This window comes from Centrocercus urophasianus, unplaced genomic scaffold (assembly GCF_019232065.1).
Source record: "Centrocercus urophasianus isolate 14NV4802_14NV808 unplaced genomic scaffold, USGS_Curo_1.0 seq_12, whole genome shotgun sequence".
Lineage (NCBI taxonomy): Eukaryota > Metazoa > Chordata > Aves > Galliformes > Phasianidae > Centrocercus > Centrocercus urophasianus.
Genome location: NW_024884364.1, coordinates 13,767,671 through 13,786,658, shown reverse-complemented (window position 1 = coordinate 13,786,658; position 18,988 = coordinate 13,767,671). Strand labels below are relative to the sequence as shown.

At 37.8% G+C, this 18,988-nt stretch overlaps 2 protein-coding genes across 4 annotated transcripts in view; one reads left to right on the top strand and one right to left on the bottom strand.

The window, feature by feature from the left end:
* ARL13B (ADP ribosylation factor like GTPase 13B) overlaps window positions 1-811 on the bottom strand; it is a 46,930-nt gene extending 46,119 nt beyond the window's left edge. For 2 of the 3 annotated variants that reach the window (XM_042811075.1, XM_042811078.1), the window contains exon 1: window positions 662-769. The gene's annotated coding sequence lies outside the window, so the exon portion shown is untranslated. The other variant, XM_042811077.1, reaches the window with a different exon arrangement.
* Window positions 536-18,988, top strand: part of PROS1 (protein S) — a 31,733-nt gene continuing 13,280 nt past the window's right edge. Inside the window, exons 1-8 of the mRNA XM_042811074.1 lie at window positions 536-619; window positions 5,233-5,390; window positions 6,532-6,556; window positions 6,885-6,971; window positions 10,359-10,481; window positions 10,640-10,762; window positions 12,850-12,975; window positions 17,831-17,952. Of these exons, the coding sequence (XP_042667008.1) occupies window positions 541-619; window positions 5,233-5,390; window positions 6,532-6,556; window positions 6,885-6,971; window positions 10,359-10,481; window positions 10,640-10,762; window positions 12,850-12,975; window positions 17,831-17,952 (843 nt within the window). The 5' untranslated portion in view covers window positions 536-540. The remainder of the gene's footprint in view (window positions 620-5,232; window positions 5,391-6,531; window positions 6,557-6,884; window positions 6,972-10,358; window positions 10,482-10,639; window positions 10,763-12,849; window positions 12,976-17,830; window positions 17,953-18,988) is intronic.

Genomic DNA, 18,988 nt, shown 5'->3' with positions numbered 1-18,988 from the left:
GACGGGAATATAGGACAAAATTCCCGCAGACCGAGAAACGCGGAGGAGGGCAGAGCCGCTCGGGGGAGGAGAGACAGGCCGGCGGTCGGCCAATAGGAGCGCGACGCTCCGCACCACCCGCGGCGGGCCGACCGATCAGCAGCAAAGAGGTGCCGCCGGCTCTCTGCGCCTCGTCGCCCACGCGGGAGGACCCGAAAGCAGCAGGCCGGGTGGCGATGTGCCCTTCTGCGCGGGCGTCTCTCGGCCCGCTCCTACCTAGAAGAAGCCTCGCCGCCCGGCAGTTCCCGGCAATGCGTCCCGCCGAGCCCGCCCGCTCGCCGAGCTCCCTGAGCCGGGCGCAGACGGCGATCGTCGCCGCGGCGCTGCCCCCGGCGCCCTGCTGACGCTCGGGCCGGGCACGGTCGTCGGCCTCGGCCCATCCCCCCCCCCCCCCCGCCCCGCCGCCCCTCCCTCCCGCTCCCAGAGGCTCGCCCGGCCCCGCCGCCCCGCAGAGGAGCCGTCGCGCAGTCCCGGCGCCGCGCCCGCTCCCCGCCGGCAGCGATGAGGCCGCAGGGCGGGCGGTGCGTGCCACTACTCGCCGGCCTGGCGGTGGCCATCGCTCTGGCGGAGGCCGCGACCTGTGAGTGGGGCGGTGGGCGCGGGCGGTGGGGAGAGGGCTGACCCGAGCGACGGGGCCCTCCGGATGGGAGCTGTGCTCTCGGAGTCGCGGTCCACGGATACGGCGAGGGCTGCGGGGCCGCAGGATGGTGACCAGAATCCAGCGCTGGGGCTCAGAGCCTCTCCTCACCTAGCGCTTGGACCTCTTAGATGCGGTTGTGTATCTGGGGCAACTAGAATTAGGGCTCAAAGCAAGCGTGCTTCTGACGTGTCTTACTAATGATTAAACGGGCAGAAGAGAAAACTAATGTTTACTAATCAAACTTCTGTTTGAATGGCAGGGATTCAGACTAGGAGGAGAATAGTATAGAGAGATGAAAATTCATTTTAGAAATTAAGTTTGAACTGGCCCTAAAAATAGGCATTTTTTGATATCTCCCTTTCTCATGCTTTTGTAACATTTTCGTAGAATGATTTGAGTTGGAAGGGACCCTTAAAGGCCATCTAGCCCAACTTCCTTGCAATTAATGCACAGCTAGATCAGGGTGCTCAGAGCTCCACCCAACCTCACCTTGAGTGTCTCCAGGGATGGGACATCCACCACCTCTTTAGGCAACCTGTTCCAGTGCCTCACCACCCTTATTGTGAAACGCTTTTTCCTTATAGCCACTCTAAATCTCCCCTCTTAGTTTGAAACCATTTAGCCTTGCGCCATCACAGCAGACCCTGATAAAGAGTTTGTTCCCTTCTTTCTTATAGCCTCTCTTCGGATACTGAATTTATATACTTTATTTCAAAATATTATTCCAAAAATAATGCTTCCTACTTATTTGTATTAAAATGACAACAAAGAACACAGTAATGCTATTTGACAGAACAAATTCTCAGCTACAAAACACTCTTTTTCAACACAGGCACCACCGTAGCTATACATTTTCACCAGTGATGAACAAGAGCATGCATGCCCCACTTTTAAACATCCACACCAGTGGAGGTGACCCACTGTCACTTTGCCCACTGCTGCAATGTGCCACCTACTACCTGACATCCACTGTTTGGTCTCCCTAAACACTTAGCAAGTGTTGATGAATGCTAGTGGGTGCCATTTTTCCCACAGGGAGAAATTCATTGACACACACTTCTGCTTCATACACACTTCCATGTCAGATGTCGTTTTGTCAGACTGGACATCTGTTGCTATCTGTTGCACAGCAACAATATAGGATGTAATACTGATGAGAAAGTTCAGCCTCTACTGCTATAGCACCAACATCTGCCTCTGACATCGTGGGCCAGAATAAGATATATCAGAATAAGATAGGAGCAGGCCTCATATATACACTGTTCTTTTTTTACACAAATGGCTAATCTGTAATAACATACAGCAGTGAGCAGTGGTGGACTAATTGCAAGCTTTATAAATGTTCTTATTGTGCAGCATAAGCATGTATAAGTTTCGGACAAGACAGAACAGACAAACATTAGCAGTTAGTTGACTTTAATTTGTTGGTTGCGTAAAGCTTATGTCACTGATGTGCTTTTCTAAAGACTAGGAATTATGGAGCTGACTGCAATACAGCAACTGTACAAATAAGGGAACTCCACTATCTAGAGTGTCATCAGTTTTAGTTTTTATTCATTGTGTTGGGTCTGTGAAGTTCCTCTGATAGCAGTAGCAGGCTACAACAGCTTTCCACAACCAGGGTATTCGATAAGCAGCTCTAAGCTGTGCTTAACTAGCCCACTTAAGGCAGGTTTGCGGCTGTCTGTGCACTACAAATTAGCTTTAAGTAACCACTCAATCTTATCCTCTCCTCATTTTTTTCATTTTTTTATCAAGAGTATTGCTTTTAAACATGCATTAGATAACTAGACACTACACTGTGTCTGTGCAGAGCCTGTTGGTTGAAACTGTATCCTGGATTTCCAAGAGGCTTCAAAGATATTTAAATAAAATACACTGAGTTCCTTAAGGGTTAACTACTGGTTTGGCAGGGTCAGGAGTTCACTGGAGTTTCCTGTAATCAAACTGGAAGCAACAACAGGGAGGATTTTTTTTTTCCTAATAAAAATCCTGTCATGATCCTTGTAAGGAAAAAACAGTTAAGTAAATACACTACTAAGTCTGTACATGTGAATTGAAATATTTTCAATAAGAAATTTGCACTAAGGCATCTTAATTAAACTTAAAAGCTTAGAGAAGTACAAATGAAGGCTGAACTACTTATTGTAAAATAATATGCCCATTTCCACTACCCCACTGTATTCAAAGCAGGTAGGGGTCATATCTGGGGTCATGTTCTCCAAAGCACTGTACTTGTAATTTTATTGCACATTATTTATTGAAAACGTGTGTTGAAATGAGAATGATGGTCGAAACAAGAACATTTAAAGTCAGCAATGAATTAGGCCTCATCTTCACCACAGAGCCTCTGCCCCAGAGCTGTGTCAGCAAGCTTACACTGGTGCTAACAATAAACAAAATTGGCAAGAGTTTTTCTGCTTGCACACTTAGTTTTTCATGGTAGCATATACCAATGAAAGCTCTTTTCTATCAGCATAATCACACGTAGTAGAGCTTTGTACTGAAGTGCTGGCCTCATTACTGTTGTGGATCAGTCTCCACCTTACAGAGATCTTTCCAGTCTCCAATAAGACTAACTCATAAATAATGTGTGTAAGAAGAAATGAATCCTCCAAAACCAGGCTGATCCCTACTCAAATACTCAGGGCATAAGCCGTCCTCTCCTCCTTGCATTTCTGAGCAACTTGCTAGTTGCTTTCTGAGACAAGGATGTGCTTCTGAGCTTTAGAGGTATGCTGCAGTAGATCTATCTGCCTTCTCAGAAAGTTTTACCTATTGCCATACTGTATAAACAACAAATATACAGCGGTGTGACTAGGCTGGCATCTACAAATCACATAACTAGAAAGTTTATCACAGTAGAAAGGGATAATTGAAAATAAATGAAATGTTCACCCATGTCCTAGGCTTGCAAGAAAACTTCAAAGGGAGCAATCTCTAGAAAAAGAACCCTCCCTCTCACAGTCAGCCCTTAAATGAGGTCTGAGAGGTGCAGCCAGGCTCCACCCCTTCCAGTCACCCAGCTGAATTGCCTTCACCTGTGCTCCCTGGGCTGACTCAATGCTTGCCTCAGACGATCAATCAGAGGTTCAGGCCGTGATTTAGCAGTTCCCACATACCATACTGTGAGGATTAGTCTTATCAAATACACCAAAGAAATCAATTTGAGGCTACAGTCTTATTCCATATCAAATACATTTAGGATGCTATAACATAAAGGTTTCATCAGGTTACTGTCCATGTTGAAGTTCTCCAGAGTGCTTCAGCTGTGTTTGCCATCATTTGATTGAGAGCTTTGTGTTCAGGATGCTATGGCTTTAAGTTAGATCTGTCACTTGAAAATCATTCTGTCTTCAAGTTCTGTGTATCATTAGCTATTCTTCCTAAAAAGCCTTTTAAGTTTTTCCTCTCTTAGTGCTTTGGGAGGCCATCCTCTGACAGTTGACTACAAAAGTGCTCTGTGCTTGAGGTATTATAAGCTCATAAACAACACTGAATTGACTATGTCTGTTTAAATTGATCTTCACAGACTAGTGATGAATATTTAAGTACACTGTATCTGGTTTGCACAGTAGGTGCCCTCTGACAGTTATGCTAGTCAGACTTGTGTAAAAGCTTGTGTAAAAGCTGGTAAAAGAAGGGAAGGTGCGGAAGTGCCATGCTGTCTAGTTAGCATCTGTCAGCCATGCTCTTTAACCCTGTGAGCTGGAGTTCTTGCTATTATGCTCATCCATTTTTATCTTAATCACAAGGTATGTCCAAAGATAAAATCAATGAGGCAGTCTAATTTAGTCTTTTTCCCCATAATATTGTGCGCTCTGCAAAGAACACTGGACCAAATGGATGTCTTTTTATTGTAATACAATTTCACAACTCATTTCTTTGCCAATTGTCTAAGTGTCAATAAAATAGCAACAATAAGGTATGTGAAAATTAGGAATGACTCACAACATGATCAATTTGAAATAAAAAAGTTAAGTAGGATTCTGTTTTACCTGTGTCAAATGTGAATGTAGTTTCAGGTTGTTAGCCTTGATATTTTTTTGAATGTCGTTATCTTTTACTTTGTCATATTCTTTGTGATTCTGAAAAACTAAAATGACTTTGTGTTAATTACATGTAACAGGTAGCCTGATTTCTGTAAGACACATTTTTGATCATACATATAGGATCAGAATATTTACTTCTAGGTCAAGGAAACAGGTAATAGAAAAGTCTTGAGAGCATTTTTCCATTAATCAGTCATTTACATACATTTACATATCTCATTTACAACATCATAGCTTAAAAAAAAGACTGAATATAACACTTAAGTTGTGCTTCATACACACAGCATTGCATAAGTTTTTTGTGGTGACTTGGAATTTTTTTGGTCAGAAACAGCTAGGACATGTACCATGAACAGAATCCTGGAATGTTTGTGCCTAAATCGTAGGAAACAGCCACTTCATGAGTAATCTCTTAATTCAGACTTTTGTAAGGGAATCTCATGTTTATCTCATATTTCAGCAGTTAAAAATAAATAACAGAGCTCCTTTGTTTCTACCAAGTTTTATCCCACCAGTATGCCTCTGAGTTCCTGGTGAGGAAACGTCGAGCAAATTCTTTTATGGAAGAAAGTAAGAAGGGAAATTTAGAAAGAGAGTGTGTTGAAGAATTATGCAACAAGGAAGAAGCCAGAGAAATCTTTGAAAATAATCCTGAAACTGTAAGTATGTGAGGAATATCTGTGAGATAAATAGTAGTTCTTTGCAGTGGGATTCTAGAAGTACATCGAATTCACGTTGCAAAGCTTAAAAAAAACCTCTCAAACACTGCAGACCAAGAACTGGGCTGAAAGTCTCCTGCGTATAGAATCAATTAATATTAAACAACATATAAGCAAAGAGAATAGTTGAGTAGATATTATTTTGATTTTAGGTATGGATCACCAGTTTTAGATCAGTTGTCTGCGAGCATTCCATGTGGGGAAAGCCCGTTAGCTTCAATTAAAATTTTACACAGAGAACGCATGGCAGTGCAACTCTTAATGAAGGGATTGAACTATGAGCTTTTTTCCTAGTGGAGATAACTGTTCCTCAGCTCATTCCCACCCCACAGTATTTAGCATTAGGAATATTGTAGTCAGCTTCATCCTGTAAAGGGGTCATTATGTACAGAAAATGTGATTAAGATGAATTCCTGTTTTGCAAGCCATATATTAGTTCTACGTTCTGTCTTTGATAACACTGCATGTATTTGGAGATACCGTTTGTTGATATTTAAGTAAAAAAAATTAAATTGCTTCAGTAATCAGTTGTTTATTTAAAAAAAAAAAAATCTAGTTTAATAAAGACTTCACTTTATTTGGAATGAAGTTCCTGTAAAATATTCAACCTATTCCATGTTGTGGTGTTTTGGAGGTTTTTGTTTGTGTTTTGTTGTTGTATTTACTTTTTTTATTTCCCTTTATCTGAAGATAAAAAAAGGAAGCTTCTCTGTCTCTAGTAAAAATATTGGGCAAGATCCTCCTATTCTAAGAAAAAAATTTTCAGATTTTCAATTTGACCTCCATTTTATTATCACATCCAATTCACTGTCATTGCCTTCACTTCGAAATTGTCAAATTCAGTGCAGAATCTTAACCTTCTCTCCACTGAGTCCTTTGTTACAAAATTATCTGCTATCTTACCCTAAATAATAGAATACATGCAAAGTTTTATATGTATCATTAAGAATCCAAGTGATTTTCTTTTTTGCTTCTTTTATAGTCATAAGACAAATATATTTTGAACATTTTCAGTGTGTTTTGCTGTAATTCTGTCTACCTTCCATTTTTCTTACCCTTGGTTTTTCTTTTCTTTGTGCAGGAGTATTTTTACCCCAAGTATTTAAGTAAGTACAAGAAACCTGAGCAACTCTAGTGTGTCATTCACTACCCTTGCTATTTGGATAATGTTAGTTTTGTTATTCTGCTCACAGCACTAAAAGATTTGCATGCTTATTATAATGCATAGTAGCTCTTTGACAGTTTGATGTGCTTAGATCCCAGCAAAGGCACTAAGAAGGTTGGTCTGTGATCAGCTGTCTTTAATATGCCCAGACAAGTTTTCTAACTTGTTTCAAACTGTGAGAAGAGAGTCTTTGAAGATGCCATGTATAAGCTGTTGTAATTTCAGTCTAAATGAGTGTTTGTATCCTATGTGTGGATTTGCATTTGCAGGCTGCCTTGCCTCCTATCGAGCCGGAGTTTTCAGGGTTACTGCAGTGACTCCAGATTCTCCAGCTGATCTGAGGGCATGTGTCAATGGTAAGTGCTGCTGCTGGATGCTTTACCTACTGCACTCACACTGGAACTCACAAACGTGCATGTCTAGGAAACAGTTGTTCTTGGCAGAAAAATACACAAATCTCTATTGAACTCCAGCAAACAATTATGTGGGAAAAGAAATTGACAAGAAATTTAGGTGAGAGCATTTGCAGAGTAAGTGACTGTGTTTAATTTTTACAAAGCATAGCAGAAAAGAATCAAACTGCAAAGTGGAAGGCAGACTTTCCAGAAGCATAGAAGCGTGTGCTTTGTCAGCTCACCAACATTCCCTAGTATGGCCTCAGTACTCTGCCTTATCTTTAGTAACTGTACTTGACTCAGCCCTTCCAGCAGATCCTGTTTAGTGAATTGAGCAAAGAGGCCACCTGGCAAATTTGCCTTTATACTACTCTTTGGCCTATGGTTACACTGTAGCCCTTGTTGAAGGGTATAATGCCACCAACTGAAAAATTCAAACATAAGCTGGATCTAGATATTTACTTCAGATACAGGAAGGCCACAAAGTAAAGAGTTTGTGATGCTGCTCCAATGTGTAGTTTTCTATGCCCATACATTCATAATGCCAGTGTGAACTGTATTTTTTCTAGTAAATTCACAGGAAACATCTGTAGCTCATTCCCAACTCGTCAATGTAGGAATATCTCTCTGAATTTATTAAACTTTTACAGCCTAGATGCATCAGAGAAATTTTCTTATTCTTGATCATCTGTCCCTGTTTTTGTCACAGAGAGCAAAAGAAGGTGAGAAAAATCCTTAATAATGACAGTATACATGGTCATGGATGAACATATTTTCCAGATCACGTAGCCAACGTGCCTGCTGTCATAAACTAAAATGTACTCCCATTGATGTCACACTTTCTCACTCATTAGAGGTTCTGGGAGGAAAGAATTCAGCAGAGTTGTGTGAGTGCACAGTGTTTCTGTATTATCCCATGAAAGCAACTAGTTAACTTGTTATTGTATTTCTCCATTTGGATTCATAATATTGAAGAAAAACGTGTTACTGCTGTTGGTCAGTCAATGGGAGAAAGGACAAGTTAAGAGAGTTAGCATAACCTTTGCAAGTGGTTCAAAGGCTTGACTGTTCAAAGGACTTTATGCAGAGCATTTCTGAAAAGGAAATACTGCTGAGAAAATAGAATAATTAATTCCCATTAAGACTGTGACATTTTTTTTTTAAATGTATTTTCATTGACTCATGCATCTTATGATACTGAATATCAAGCATTTTTTCATTTAAAAAGTTTTGTGTTTATTTATTTAATTATCCAAATTGTTTTGATAGTGTCAAAATGAAAAATCCAATTTTCCTAATCAGAAAAAAATTAATTATAACAATTACTTTAGAACAATACAGTAACTAGTGTGAATCTCAAGATAGGAAATAAAAGAATAAAAATAACAATGCAAACAATTTTAAAGTAATTTGAAGTTGCTAAACATCTGTATCACATGGTTGCATACTTAACTGCTTTTGAAAATAAAGGCTTAAAAAAACCCAATGTTTACACTTATCCTGCTCACCATGGCGCATCTTCTGGATACCAAAGGCTTAAAGTGGGAGAGGATAGAGGTACCAGCATGTTTCTTGCCACCTATCTTTTCAATGAAGGCTGAGTACATCCAGTTCAACTTTTTTTTTTTTTTTTTTTTTTTTAATTTATTAGCATCCCCAGTTTTCTTCCCATTTATTTACTTAATTCATCTTATTCCATCTATGTATATTTTGCACTGACAACATAAACCATCTTCTGTAAGATCAGACTCACTCACATGCCATCATCACTTTCTGCTCAGAAGCATTCATACTCAGTTTTTTTCTGCAGTTGCACACTTCAGTGGTACCTTCCACATCCGTCATTTATAAAACTCTTTGCTTGTTCCAAGCCTGGTTCACACACTTGTTCCTTGACCTACAAAAGCAGAAATTAGCAAGCAAGAGAAAAAAAATGTAGGTAGTTATACAACTTTTTTTTTTTACCACAGGAAACTGCTGTGACAGAGTCATGTATCAGCCCCATTCCTTTTATTTCTTCTTTGCAATTTCTTCTGCCAATCTTACCTGAAACTGGAGTCCTTTGGTCCACGACATGAGTATTAAGTGCTATAGAGTAGCTATTCTAGAGATGTTGTATGGTTTTGGACCTTGTCTGGCCTCTGAGGTTTGGGATTTGCTTGCAGCAGAATTTAAATATTAAGTAAATTTAATCGACAAATATACTAACAGTTTTTTTTAAACTGTCTTACAGAACTTTAAACTTACTCTTTTGTGGGCCTCAACATAAAGAAATTCAGTGAGGTCTCTGGCACAGAATCACAGCGAGTTTCATTCTGCAAGATTACTTGCCTTTCCAGCCACTTTTTTTTTTTTTTTTAATCTGAGCATCCCAAAATTCTGTCTTCATTCTACCTGTTCTTTTATGATATCCTTTTTCATATTTATTTTCTTTTTAGAAAACATGAAATAACATCCTAAAATATGTACAAAAACATATTTTTTAAGAAGAAACAGTGTATTTGTGACTTCTGTGGGTTTAGTGATAAATAATCCATAAGAGTACTGACAGACTTAAGAGAAATAAATATAAGGACACTTTACATATTATGCTGATAAAAATTAGGAAAATCATGGAAAAAAATTTGAAGAATTTATGTATTTTGAACATAGCAAAAAGACAGTGAGCCTTGTGTTCTCTGTCCCAACTATGTATTTTGAGCCTTGCCTCTTGCAGTCTTGCCAGCATACATAAAGAATCTTCAGTTGATTTTTTCAATCTATTTTGTTTTTTCCATTGAAGTTAATATTTGTGACAGGTGACAGTATTAAACCTTATGTATCCAGTCTACATACAAGGCTTGGGCAGCTGAAACAAACTCTATGAACACATAGCTATAAGTCTCTCTATGAACACAATGCAGTTTCTTGAACAGAGAAACTGAGCCCTTGAATTTTATTCTGGGGTACTTGTTGAAAATTGGGAATTTGTACAGAAATTTTGTCAACGTAATGAGACAGAGCATTGTTCTTTAAAGGGTTAAATATGTCACTAATACTAAAAAAAAAAAAGTGTCAAGACTTTGGTCACAATCTGCAAGGATTATTGTGGTTTAGTGAATCACTTGTTTTCTAGTTGTTTTCTGTCTGATGAAGAATACTGGTGGCTTTAGATTTTTTTCACTTGCAGATTCTGGCTGACAGAATTAATAACAAGAGTTTTGTGTCAATATCTGATCTTATTCATCAAGCCTCTCCCTATTTTATGAAAGGTAAAAGGTAGCTGTGGAAGACGAAAGGAAAGATTAAGCTGATCCTTGAGGGAAATATCCTCAAATAACATGTACTTCTAATGTTGTCATCCTGCAGAAATTTCAAACCAGTGTAGCCCTCTGCCATGCCATAGAGATGGATATAAGGATTGCATAGATGGACAAGCCAGATATACATGCATCTGTAAACCAGGATGGCAAGGAGAGAATTGTGAAGAAGGTATAATCTTTAATGTCATTACAATATTAGTTCTTAGGAATATGGTTATGGTTCTACTAGTGCTGAATAGTATCAGATCTTGAAGTATACCTACATGCACGCTGTTGTCTGTGGTTGCTTTTCCCTGAGCAATGATTTTTATTTTGTTTTCGTTCTAGATATAAATGAATGTGAAGACTTCAATGGAGGTTGTAGCCAACGCTGTTCTAATTTGCCTGGAAGCTACCGTTGTTTATGTGAGGATGGCTACTTCATGCATTCAAATAAACGAGATTGCAGAGGTAGGAAATAGGGCTTAAGGAGAGTGTCACTACATAACAATCCATTGCTTATTATCTGTTGACTACAGGGGAAAGAATTTAGCCAAGTAGTTCCATAAATGCTCTAAATCAGCAGAAGCTTGCATTGCCACTGGAAGATGCAGGCCTACTTCAACCAGGCTGCTCATCCTACTTCCTACCTTACACTGCTATAAAAGAACATTCGGACAACTGTTTAGTGAACAAGATCAAGGAAAGAAGATATTGAACCAACTAAGGTTCAAAGAAAGTTTTAGTCACTAACCGGTTTCATATCTCCTTTAAGCTTGTTGAAACAGAAACGTAAAGTGTTGCAACCAGCTAACATTGTTATCATGCAATTCCTATCTGGCAAACATTGGCTTAGGCTGAGTCACTCCAAATTTGCTGTCTTCTTTTGTGAGTTTGTATGTTCATTAGAGAATAAACTGTTAATGAAACTGAAAATGCTGTACATGAAGAGAAACATTTGTCTTTCACTCACCCAGCATATTTTTTTCCCCATACATGGATAGTGGTTGTCAATTTATTATTGACTATGACCTATGCATTTCATTCCACTCCAGATGAAGTCTATATATTAAAATAATTGTCAAATCTTACTTCAAAAAAAAAAAAAAAGCAACCTAATTTCATTTTCATATCACATATTTTATTTCTGAACCACGCAAACCATTTCAGATAATGTTAAATAATTCAAGAGTCCAGACCTAAGGGTTGTCTGCCACTGTTTCTGCTTTTAGTGTAAATATATTTGAGAGTTAGTAAGGCATCTGCAAATACCAGAAAAAAAAAAAAAAAATCTGTTATATCAAGTAGGGAAGACAGGTAAGCTACTTAGAATCTCTGCAGTTCTTGGAATGACGTTAAAAAAATCTTTTAAAACATGTATTGGAGCTAAAAATATATGAACATGCTTTAACAATTTGGATCAATGACGTAACTGACTCTTTGCAAAGGTTTTATCGTAACACAATGCTTGGCTTAAAAAGAACAAGTTATTTTTAGTTATCTGACACTGGAATCAATGAGTAGCAAAGTAAAATAACCAAGCAACTAAAAGAAAAAAATCTCAAAAAAGATTTCTTACTGAAGATTATTATTAGACTGAGATATTTCTTCTGGAGTTCTACTCTATCTTCAGTAGTGATGTAAGTACAGATCTGGGTGTTGATCATTCAAAGACTGTCAGATTGAAAAATAACTTGAAAACTAATCAGAGTACTAGTTAGGTCATTTAAAAACTGGATTTAAGTGTTTAATTACATCCATCTTCAAAATTATACACCAAGGAATTTAAAATGCACAAGATAACTCTCAAAAAGTAGCCTGTATTTTGGACAGCTATGACTTCAAAATGTTCTGAATCCTCCCAGGCAGGTAACAGAATCAGTTCTCCCCAGTGCAGCTACTACAAAACCATGGGGAAAACTAGAATGATCCTTGCACATGCAGGTGGGAATTAAAATGCTACCAGGGATTGGATATTTTTCTATCTACAAGACATGTAGTTAGATTTATACTATATGTTGTGTCCAGTTGTCACATTGACATTGAAAAATAGGAAATAACACAGAAGATAAACACTGAAATGATTTGAGGGATGAAGAGACAGGGAGCAACTTGAAAATCTGTCAGCACAGACAATTAAAAGAAGATTGTGACGTGTCAGAAATGGGTAGGATTATTTCTTGTCTTTCTGGATGTTTTATAAAAGATGGGGTATTATTATGCAGTGTAACTTAGTTTATAGGAAATCCACAGACTATTTCTCTTACTGCATTCTTAGTTATGTTTCTCTTTTCCTGTTTTCCACTAGACATGTGAGAAGAGTTTAAAGGTAGACAGGCAGAGAATTCATTTTTCACTGAGAGTATGTAGAAATTGCCTTTCAGGGACCTCTGGAAGTCTTTACTGCTATAGTTATAGACTGCTATAAAAGCACAGAAAACCTAACTAGCAAGAAACAGTTTGCCAGCCTCACCGAGTTCTTACAGTTTTGGACTAAGTTAAGAAAAAATGATATGCAGAAGAGTGACTTATTTTTAATAACTTGTTTGTATTTCTAGATATAAATGAATGTGCATTACATCCAAACATCTGTGGGACAGCTGTCTGTAAGAATACCCTGGGTAAATATGAATGTGAATGTGCAGAAGGCTACACGTATAATTCAACTTCCAAGAACTGCGAAGGTAGGACTTCCCTTCCTCCCTCTCCTTCCCTCTCATATTCCCCCATTTCTTTCCATTTTTGAATCTACTGCTATACAAATCCCAGTATCTCTTATATGATATATTGATTACTCTGGAGTTACTCACTTGTTTGTTCTTTCAGGGGTCCAAGCTATACTGCAGGCATTGTGCACAATTTCAATGACTTGCTCTGGAATCTTAGGGTATCCAGCATATTCTTGTGCGCTCTCCTGTAATGCCAGATGATTTTGTCAGTTCATGAGACCTTACATGTCCTACTGTAAAAAGTTCTTTCTGTCCAAGCTCTCAAACCAAATAACAGGTTTCTTCTGGATAACTTGGAGCAATGCATTTAGCATCTGGACATTACTAGGGTGTCTTGTATCCTGTTTCTAAGCACCATTATAGTTGTGAAGAAGGAATATTTCACATTTGTCAGTTTAATATATGCATCTAACTTGAGAGAGGTTATAGAAAAAGCAATTTAAAAGTACTCATTCGTCAGTTCCTTACTGGTTGAGACAGAAATATTTGAAAGAATAAATAAAAAGAAATGAAAACAAAGCTTAATCTGTTGGTGCCAAAATGCTAAAAAGTTTTTCTTTATCTGTCTAATAGGTTGTTTAGTTTTATTTAGCCCTCCTGGCCAGGGACTGAGTCTCTTTTTATATGTCTTTAAATTTAAATTACATTCAAGAGCTTTTCGCTGGGGTCAGTGAAATTTAACATTAAATTCAACTGTCTAATCCCTCCTTGAGGTCTGTAGTTATGTTGAAAACTAACAGCATAAGAGTGAATTGATCTCCATTGTAGGCTGGATGTGACAACACGACAGTTGTATAAAATACCCAATATTTAAAATGAAAAATACTTTTCTACGTCCAGAAAAAGAATTGTGGGGGAAAAAAAAGGACCTGCATCAAGAGACTCTTCCCTCTTTTCTGAAGTGTAAAGATAGAAGAAAGAAACACAAGACAAATTTCAGTAACAATTACAACAAAGTTGAAAAGCGTTGATTACTTGTGGTAAAATGGCAAGAAGCCACTCTTCCAAAACCATCATGAAATAATAACTATTTCAAGCATTGAAAGTATTTGCAAACTTGTTCTACAATGTATTTCACTCTGTTAAAATTTCGGTTCATTACACATACCAGAAATTCAATTTCAGATATAAAAGAAGGATATGAGCTTTTAGAATTTTACTATGAAGGAAAAAAGTTCTGCCGCATACAAAAAATAACATCAGTGATCGATTTTTATTTCGAATGCTAGCTCTATTTTATTGCTCAAAAGGAAAGAAAAGCAGTTTATTGCTGGTTACGAATCTTTTGCTCCATGCAGCATTCTTGTGACAAAGTTTTTCATTGTGGTAATGATTATATATTCAGACATCTGCTCTTTATCTAGTTACTGTGGGATTAAAACTTAACTGACAGTTTTATGCCCCTTTTTGAGCTACATGCACTGGAATGAGAACTCATGGTAGTTTATCTAATTGTCACCCCTTTCACTACTCTCTTCAGATATGTGGATTGCATCAAATTGAATTGAAGTGTTATTTGTCTTTTGAATACAGTGATCCCTGAAGGCTGCAAGATGAGAACATAAAAACAGCAAAGATTTACCTCCTGTATGGAACTGCTAACAGTGCTGATAATAAGCTTTTAGACATAGTTATAATGACATTAAATGAGTGACCAAATGTACAGAGATGTAGCCTTCCAAAAAGACTAAATGGCATTAGTTTTTTTGCTGTCATGTTGCATGTAGGTGATCAAATCCAATTACACTTGCTAAAAAATAAGGTTTGCATTCATTTATACACACTTATATTGATGATGACTGTTACCATAATGAGGAAGAGATTTTTTTCCACCAGTTCCTAGGAGAATTTTGCTACAGTTCCTTATTCCCACCTTTTGCAAGACATCATCAAAGGAAGAAATCTGTACAATCCAGTCTTTTTTCAATAGAAATCATACCATTTTAGATTCCAATTTATATTCTTCTCATGCTGAAACCACATTTTAAAGAACTACCTAATTATTTTGTGTGCCTATCTTCATATTATTTTACCTTCTCTGAATGGGGAACTTCTCCTAAGAAAGTGAATAAACCAGTTAATCAAACAGAGTATTTCTGCATTTCAGATATTAGTTCTCCCTAGCACCTGTTCTGAAAATCTGAGACAAGGAATAAGGCTTTTCCCTTCCCTCATGAATTGTTTAACACATACAAAACCCTGCTTGTCCACATCCATGCTCTGGGGAAATTATTATGTTTCTCTAGCAGTATATAGAACAGCTCTCTTCTAGGGCATGGTTTGCAAATCCTTCATGGCTGATTTTAAGTCTCAGCAACTCAGCAAAAGCAGCTTATTCAATCTTCCACTGAAAGCAGCTGTATGAACCCAGGATGCTGCAACAGATCCATGAGTTTGTATGAGGAGCTTCTGATGACTATTTTATGATCTGGAACTATCATTTGGATGGATCTGTGGGAAGCTCTTGAAATAGCTCAAACAAGCATGCAAAAACGTTGAATACAACTCAGAAGAAGAAAAGGATCATTTTAAAGCGATAAAAAAACCTCCAAAAAACCTAATCCTCTCCTGATTCAGCATTTCTATAACAGGACAATTAACTCTGCATGGAGAGATTCTGCTATTTGGACTGATAAGGGATTCCAGAGCAGCTGATGGGGAAGGTGACTTTCATAACTATTCATGAAGCTTGCTGTCCTCCTGTTCAGATCATACTCTCTGGAGGGAGACCTTACTCAAGAGCATTAGGTTCATTTTGGCAATGGAAATTTACATCTCCCCAAGACTATTGCAAGTCTCTGAGTAATTGATTTAAGATAGAAATTCATCTCTCAAGCAGTGTGCAATAAGCTTTCATAATATGTTCATAAACTTATGTTTGTCTGCACGCTCTGGGCCTGAGGAATACATTCAAAATGAACTACTGCTTTCAGAGAATTCAATACTCTGATTTACTCTATTGCTACTGGCTAGCCAGTGCTCATAGTTATATGTTTTTGTATTGGCTGTTGTTCACATGCTGGAAGGGGTAAAGAATCTTCCACAGGGAACAATGCCTCCTAAAGCATCTCTATAGAGTCATGTTTCTCTGGAAGGCCTTGAGAAAAGTTGCTTCTCGGAATCTCTCTACTTGCATTCGTCTCAGGACATGTTGAATTTTGTGTTTCCTTTCATATCTTCACTGCAAAGCAGGATATAGGGTTGTTTTTTTTTTTTTTACCTTCTCTTCTCCATATGCTCAGGCCTAGGCAGATTTCTCACCCTCTTCTGATCCACAAGTGATCATAATAAGAATGAAATTTGTTTTTCCAAAGCAAGCTGATAGGAAAATATAGATAAAGCATTATTCTTACCCAATGCATAGTATGTGTAGATTCTGTTTGGAATTTGTCATTGCCTCATTGGTACATTTGATAAAATTAGAAAAAACAACCAGCAACAGAACCAGTTTGACACTGTAATAAATGGGTTTGTTGTCAGTTTTAAATAGACATGAGATTGCCAGTCACTGGAAATTATTAGGAAATGACTTTCACAGTAGAACCCCTTTTACCAAGCTGAGCTTGCAATCTATTGGGATAGACAACAGCCATCAAGACCATAAATAGTTCAATGATTTCCAACTGGGAAGGAGTACATATGCCAAACAAAGGAGAAGCGATCTAACTGTAGATGAAGGAGATGGAAGGGTCAAATTTCAGTTCTGCATCAGCAAAATACTTCTTAACAACTGACTAAATTCTGCTGCATGAATAATTTGTGACTATTTTCTCTGAGGCATATGTGGAAATAAGTATGAATAAGGCTCCAAAATAAACTTTTAAGCATTTCAACCCACCCTCATATCTTACTCACGCAGAACATTTATAGTTTACAGTTGCAGGAGTTTGCTTGTTTGTGTATTTGTACATTCAGAGTAACACATTTTAATAGGACAGCTTTCTCAAATCCAAGCAGTGAAAATTCTTAACACTGGCAAATGTTCTCTGAAGACTGCAATTTCAGGCATGATTGCATGGTCACAAGTGAATTTATACAGTCATTATATAAAACTAATTCAAGTTATGATGCTGCAACACAAAAGCATTTGCAAGAAGCTACGTCAGATCAATTCATGGCAACATCCAGTACTATAATTCTGTATTAACAACTTCTTCTATTTACTTATCTGAGATTTTGGATTTGTAAGGCATTTGAAGATATTTGAAGAGAGAAGCAGAAGTCTGCTATGCAACATTTTCTGCAGCTATGTACCTGAGATCAATTAGAACTTGAACAATCCAAAAAGCTGTAGTCATCAACTGTCATCAGCTGAGATTGCTGTATGTCATTTTAACACATATTTTGCTTTGAAATGATTTTGGTCTTATGTGAATAAAACATGTTCCTTTACCACATAGTTGCCATATATACTTCTAACACTCTAAATTTTGATTATATCCGTAGGAAAAGGAAGAAGTCTGACCCAGAATAGCATTTCTACTGCAACAGTAGTAATTTATTGAGGTCTCCTGTGCTAATGCAACCACCTTGCATTTCAAATTCTTACTGCCTCACAAATCAGACTAAATTTTCCCCAGCTCTGAGTACGAGGCCCTTATCATATTGCTAGGTTTTAAACATGCAGCAGGTAATTCTGGATTCAAAATTTTACACAGGGAACATCCGTTAGCATTAATTTAGCTTAGTGGTAGTCACCTGTTGGATTCATTTTATGCTGGAGAACTCGTCTATCATTCCAATAATTTAACATTTGTTTTCAGTCTGTTCAATGAAAAATCTTAAAAACTCTTGCTTCCATCTCTTGTAGATATTGATGAATGCGCTGAAAATACTTGTGCTCAACTTTGTGTAAACTCTCCAGGAAGTTATAGCTGCTATTGCGATGGCAAGAAAGGGTTCAAGCTCTCTAAGGACATGAAGAATTGTGAGGTAAAACTGCACTGCATAAAATCCCATGTGGAAAATCACAAAGTTGGCTATCTGTTGGCGACAGGATGAGTTAGCTTCAAGAAAATAATAATAAGCTATTTGAGAACCAATTCAAAATTGCTGAAAAATTGCTCATGACTTTGAGCTATGGTTTGACTCACAAAGCAGACCCAGTAAAGTGTTTGGATGCCATTCCGTTCATGCATACTCATTTACACAAACCTTGTCAAGAGAAGCTAGCCTTAGCCAGTCTCTTCTTTATTTTTTGCTGCCTCCAAAATAGATCCCAGCTTTCTCCTATCATACAAATAATTTCTGTTCAGCTTACTCAGAGCCAGAATATTCCACTTGCCCACATGTTTCCAGGTTTTTCTTAGACTGCACAAAAGTTTTCACTCACTCTTGCGGAATTACTGCAAGATCCTGTTTGGATCAAAAAAACAAAAGCTGGACTGTTTTCCACAGTTTTCATCTGCAACAGCTTAAGAAAAAGGATGTAGTAATACTTGCCAATTGAAGAAGCCTCTCACAGCAAGAATGGTCTGTTGCTGCTCAGTTAGAAAATTTACACTTATTAGTAGAAGAAAATTTGGAACTCTGGAGAATCTCAGTACGAGGCTTTTCTCGTGAATCGTTCTTTGTATGTTTTGAAAAATTCATGCAGGCTGAGACTTGTTTTATGAGGTGAGCGCAGATAACTGCTAAGAAAAAAGAAAAAAGCAACAACACCTCTAACAAAATACAACAAAACTGGACCTAAGCCATAGGAATGAGGTCTGGCACAAGCGCTAGCTTGTATACGTTAGAACTTGTCTGTACTTGCTAAAATTTAATATCTGAACAACATTGGGAGTCACTATATTTCTTTTTCCATTTTCATCAAAGGAGAAGAGTATCTTCTGGCTTCATTACATGTTCAGTACAGCTGTTTGGAAGTGATTATTTGTCTATTTGGAAACTAGTTTCAGGCCTTGAAATTGAAAAAAATAGTTTAATCAGTTGAGAATATATGCAGTCCAAGGACTAGTTATATTGG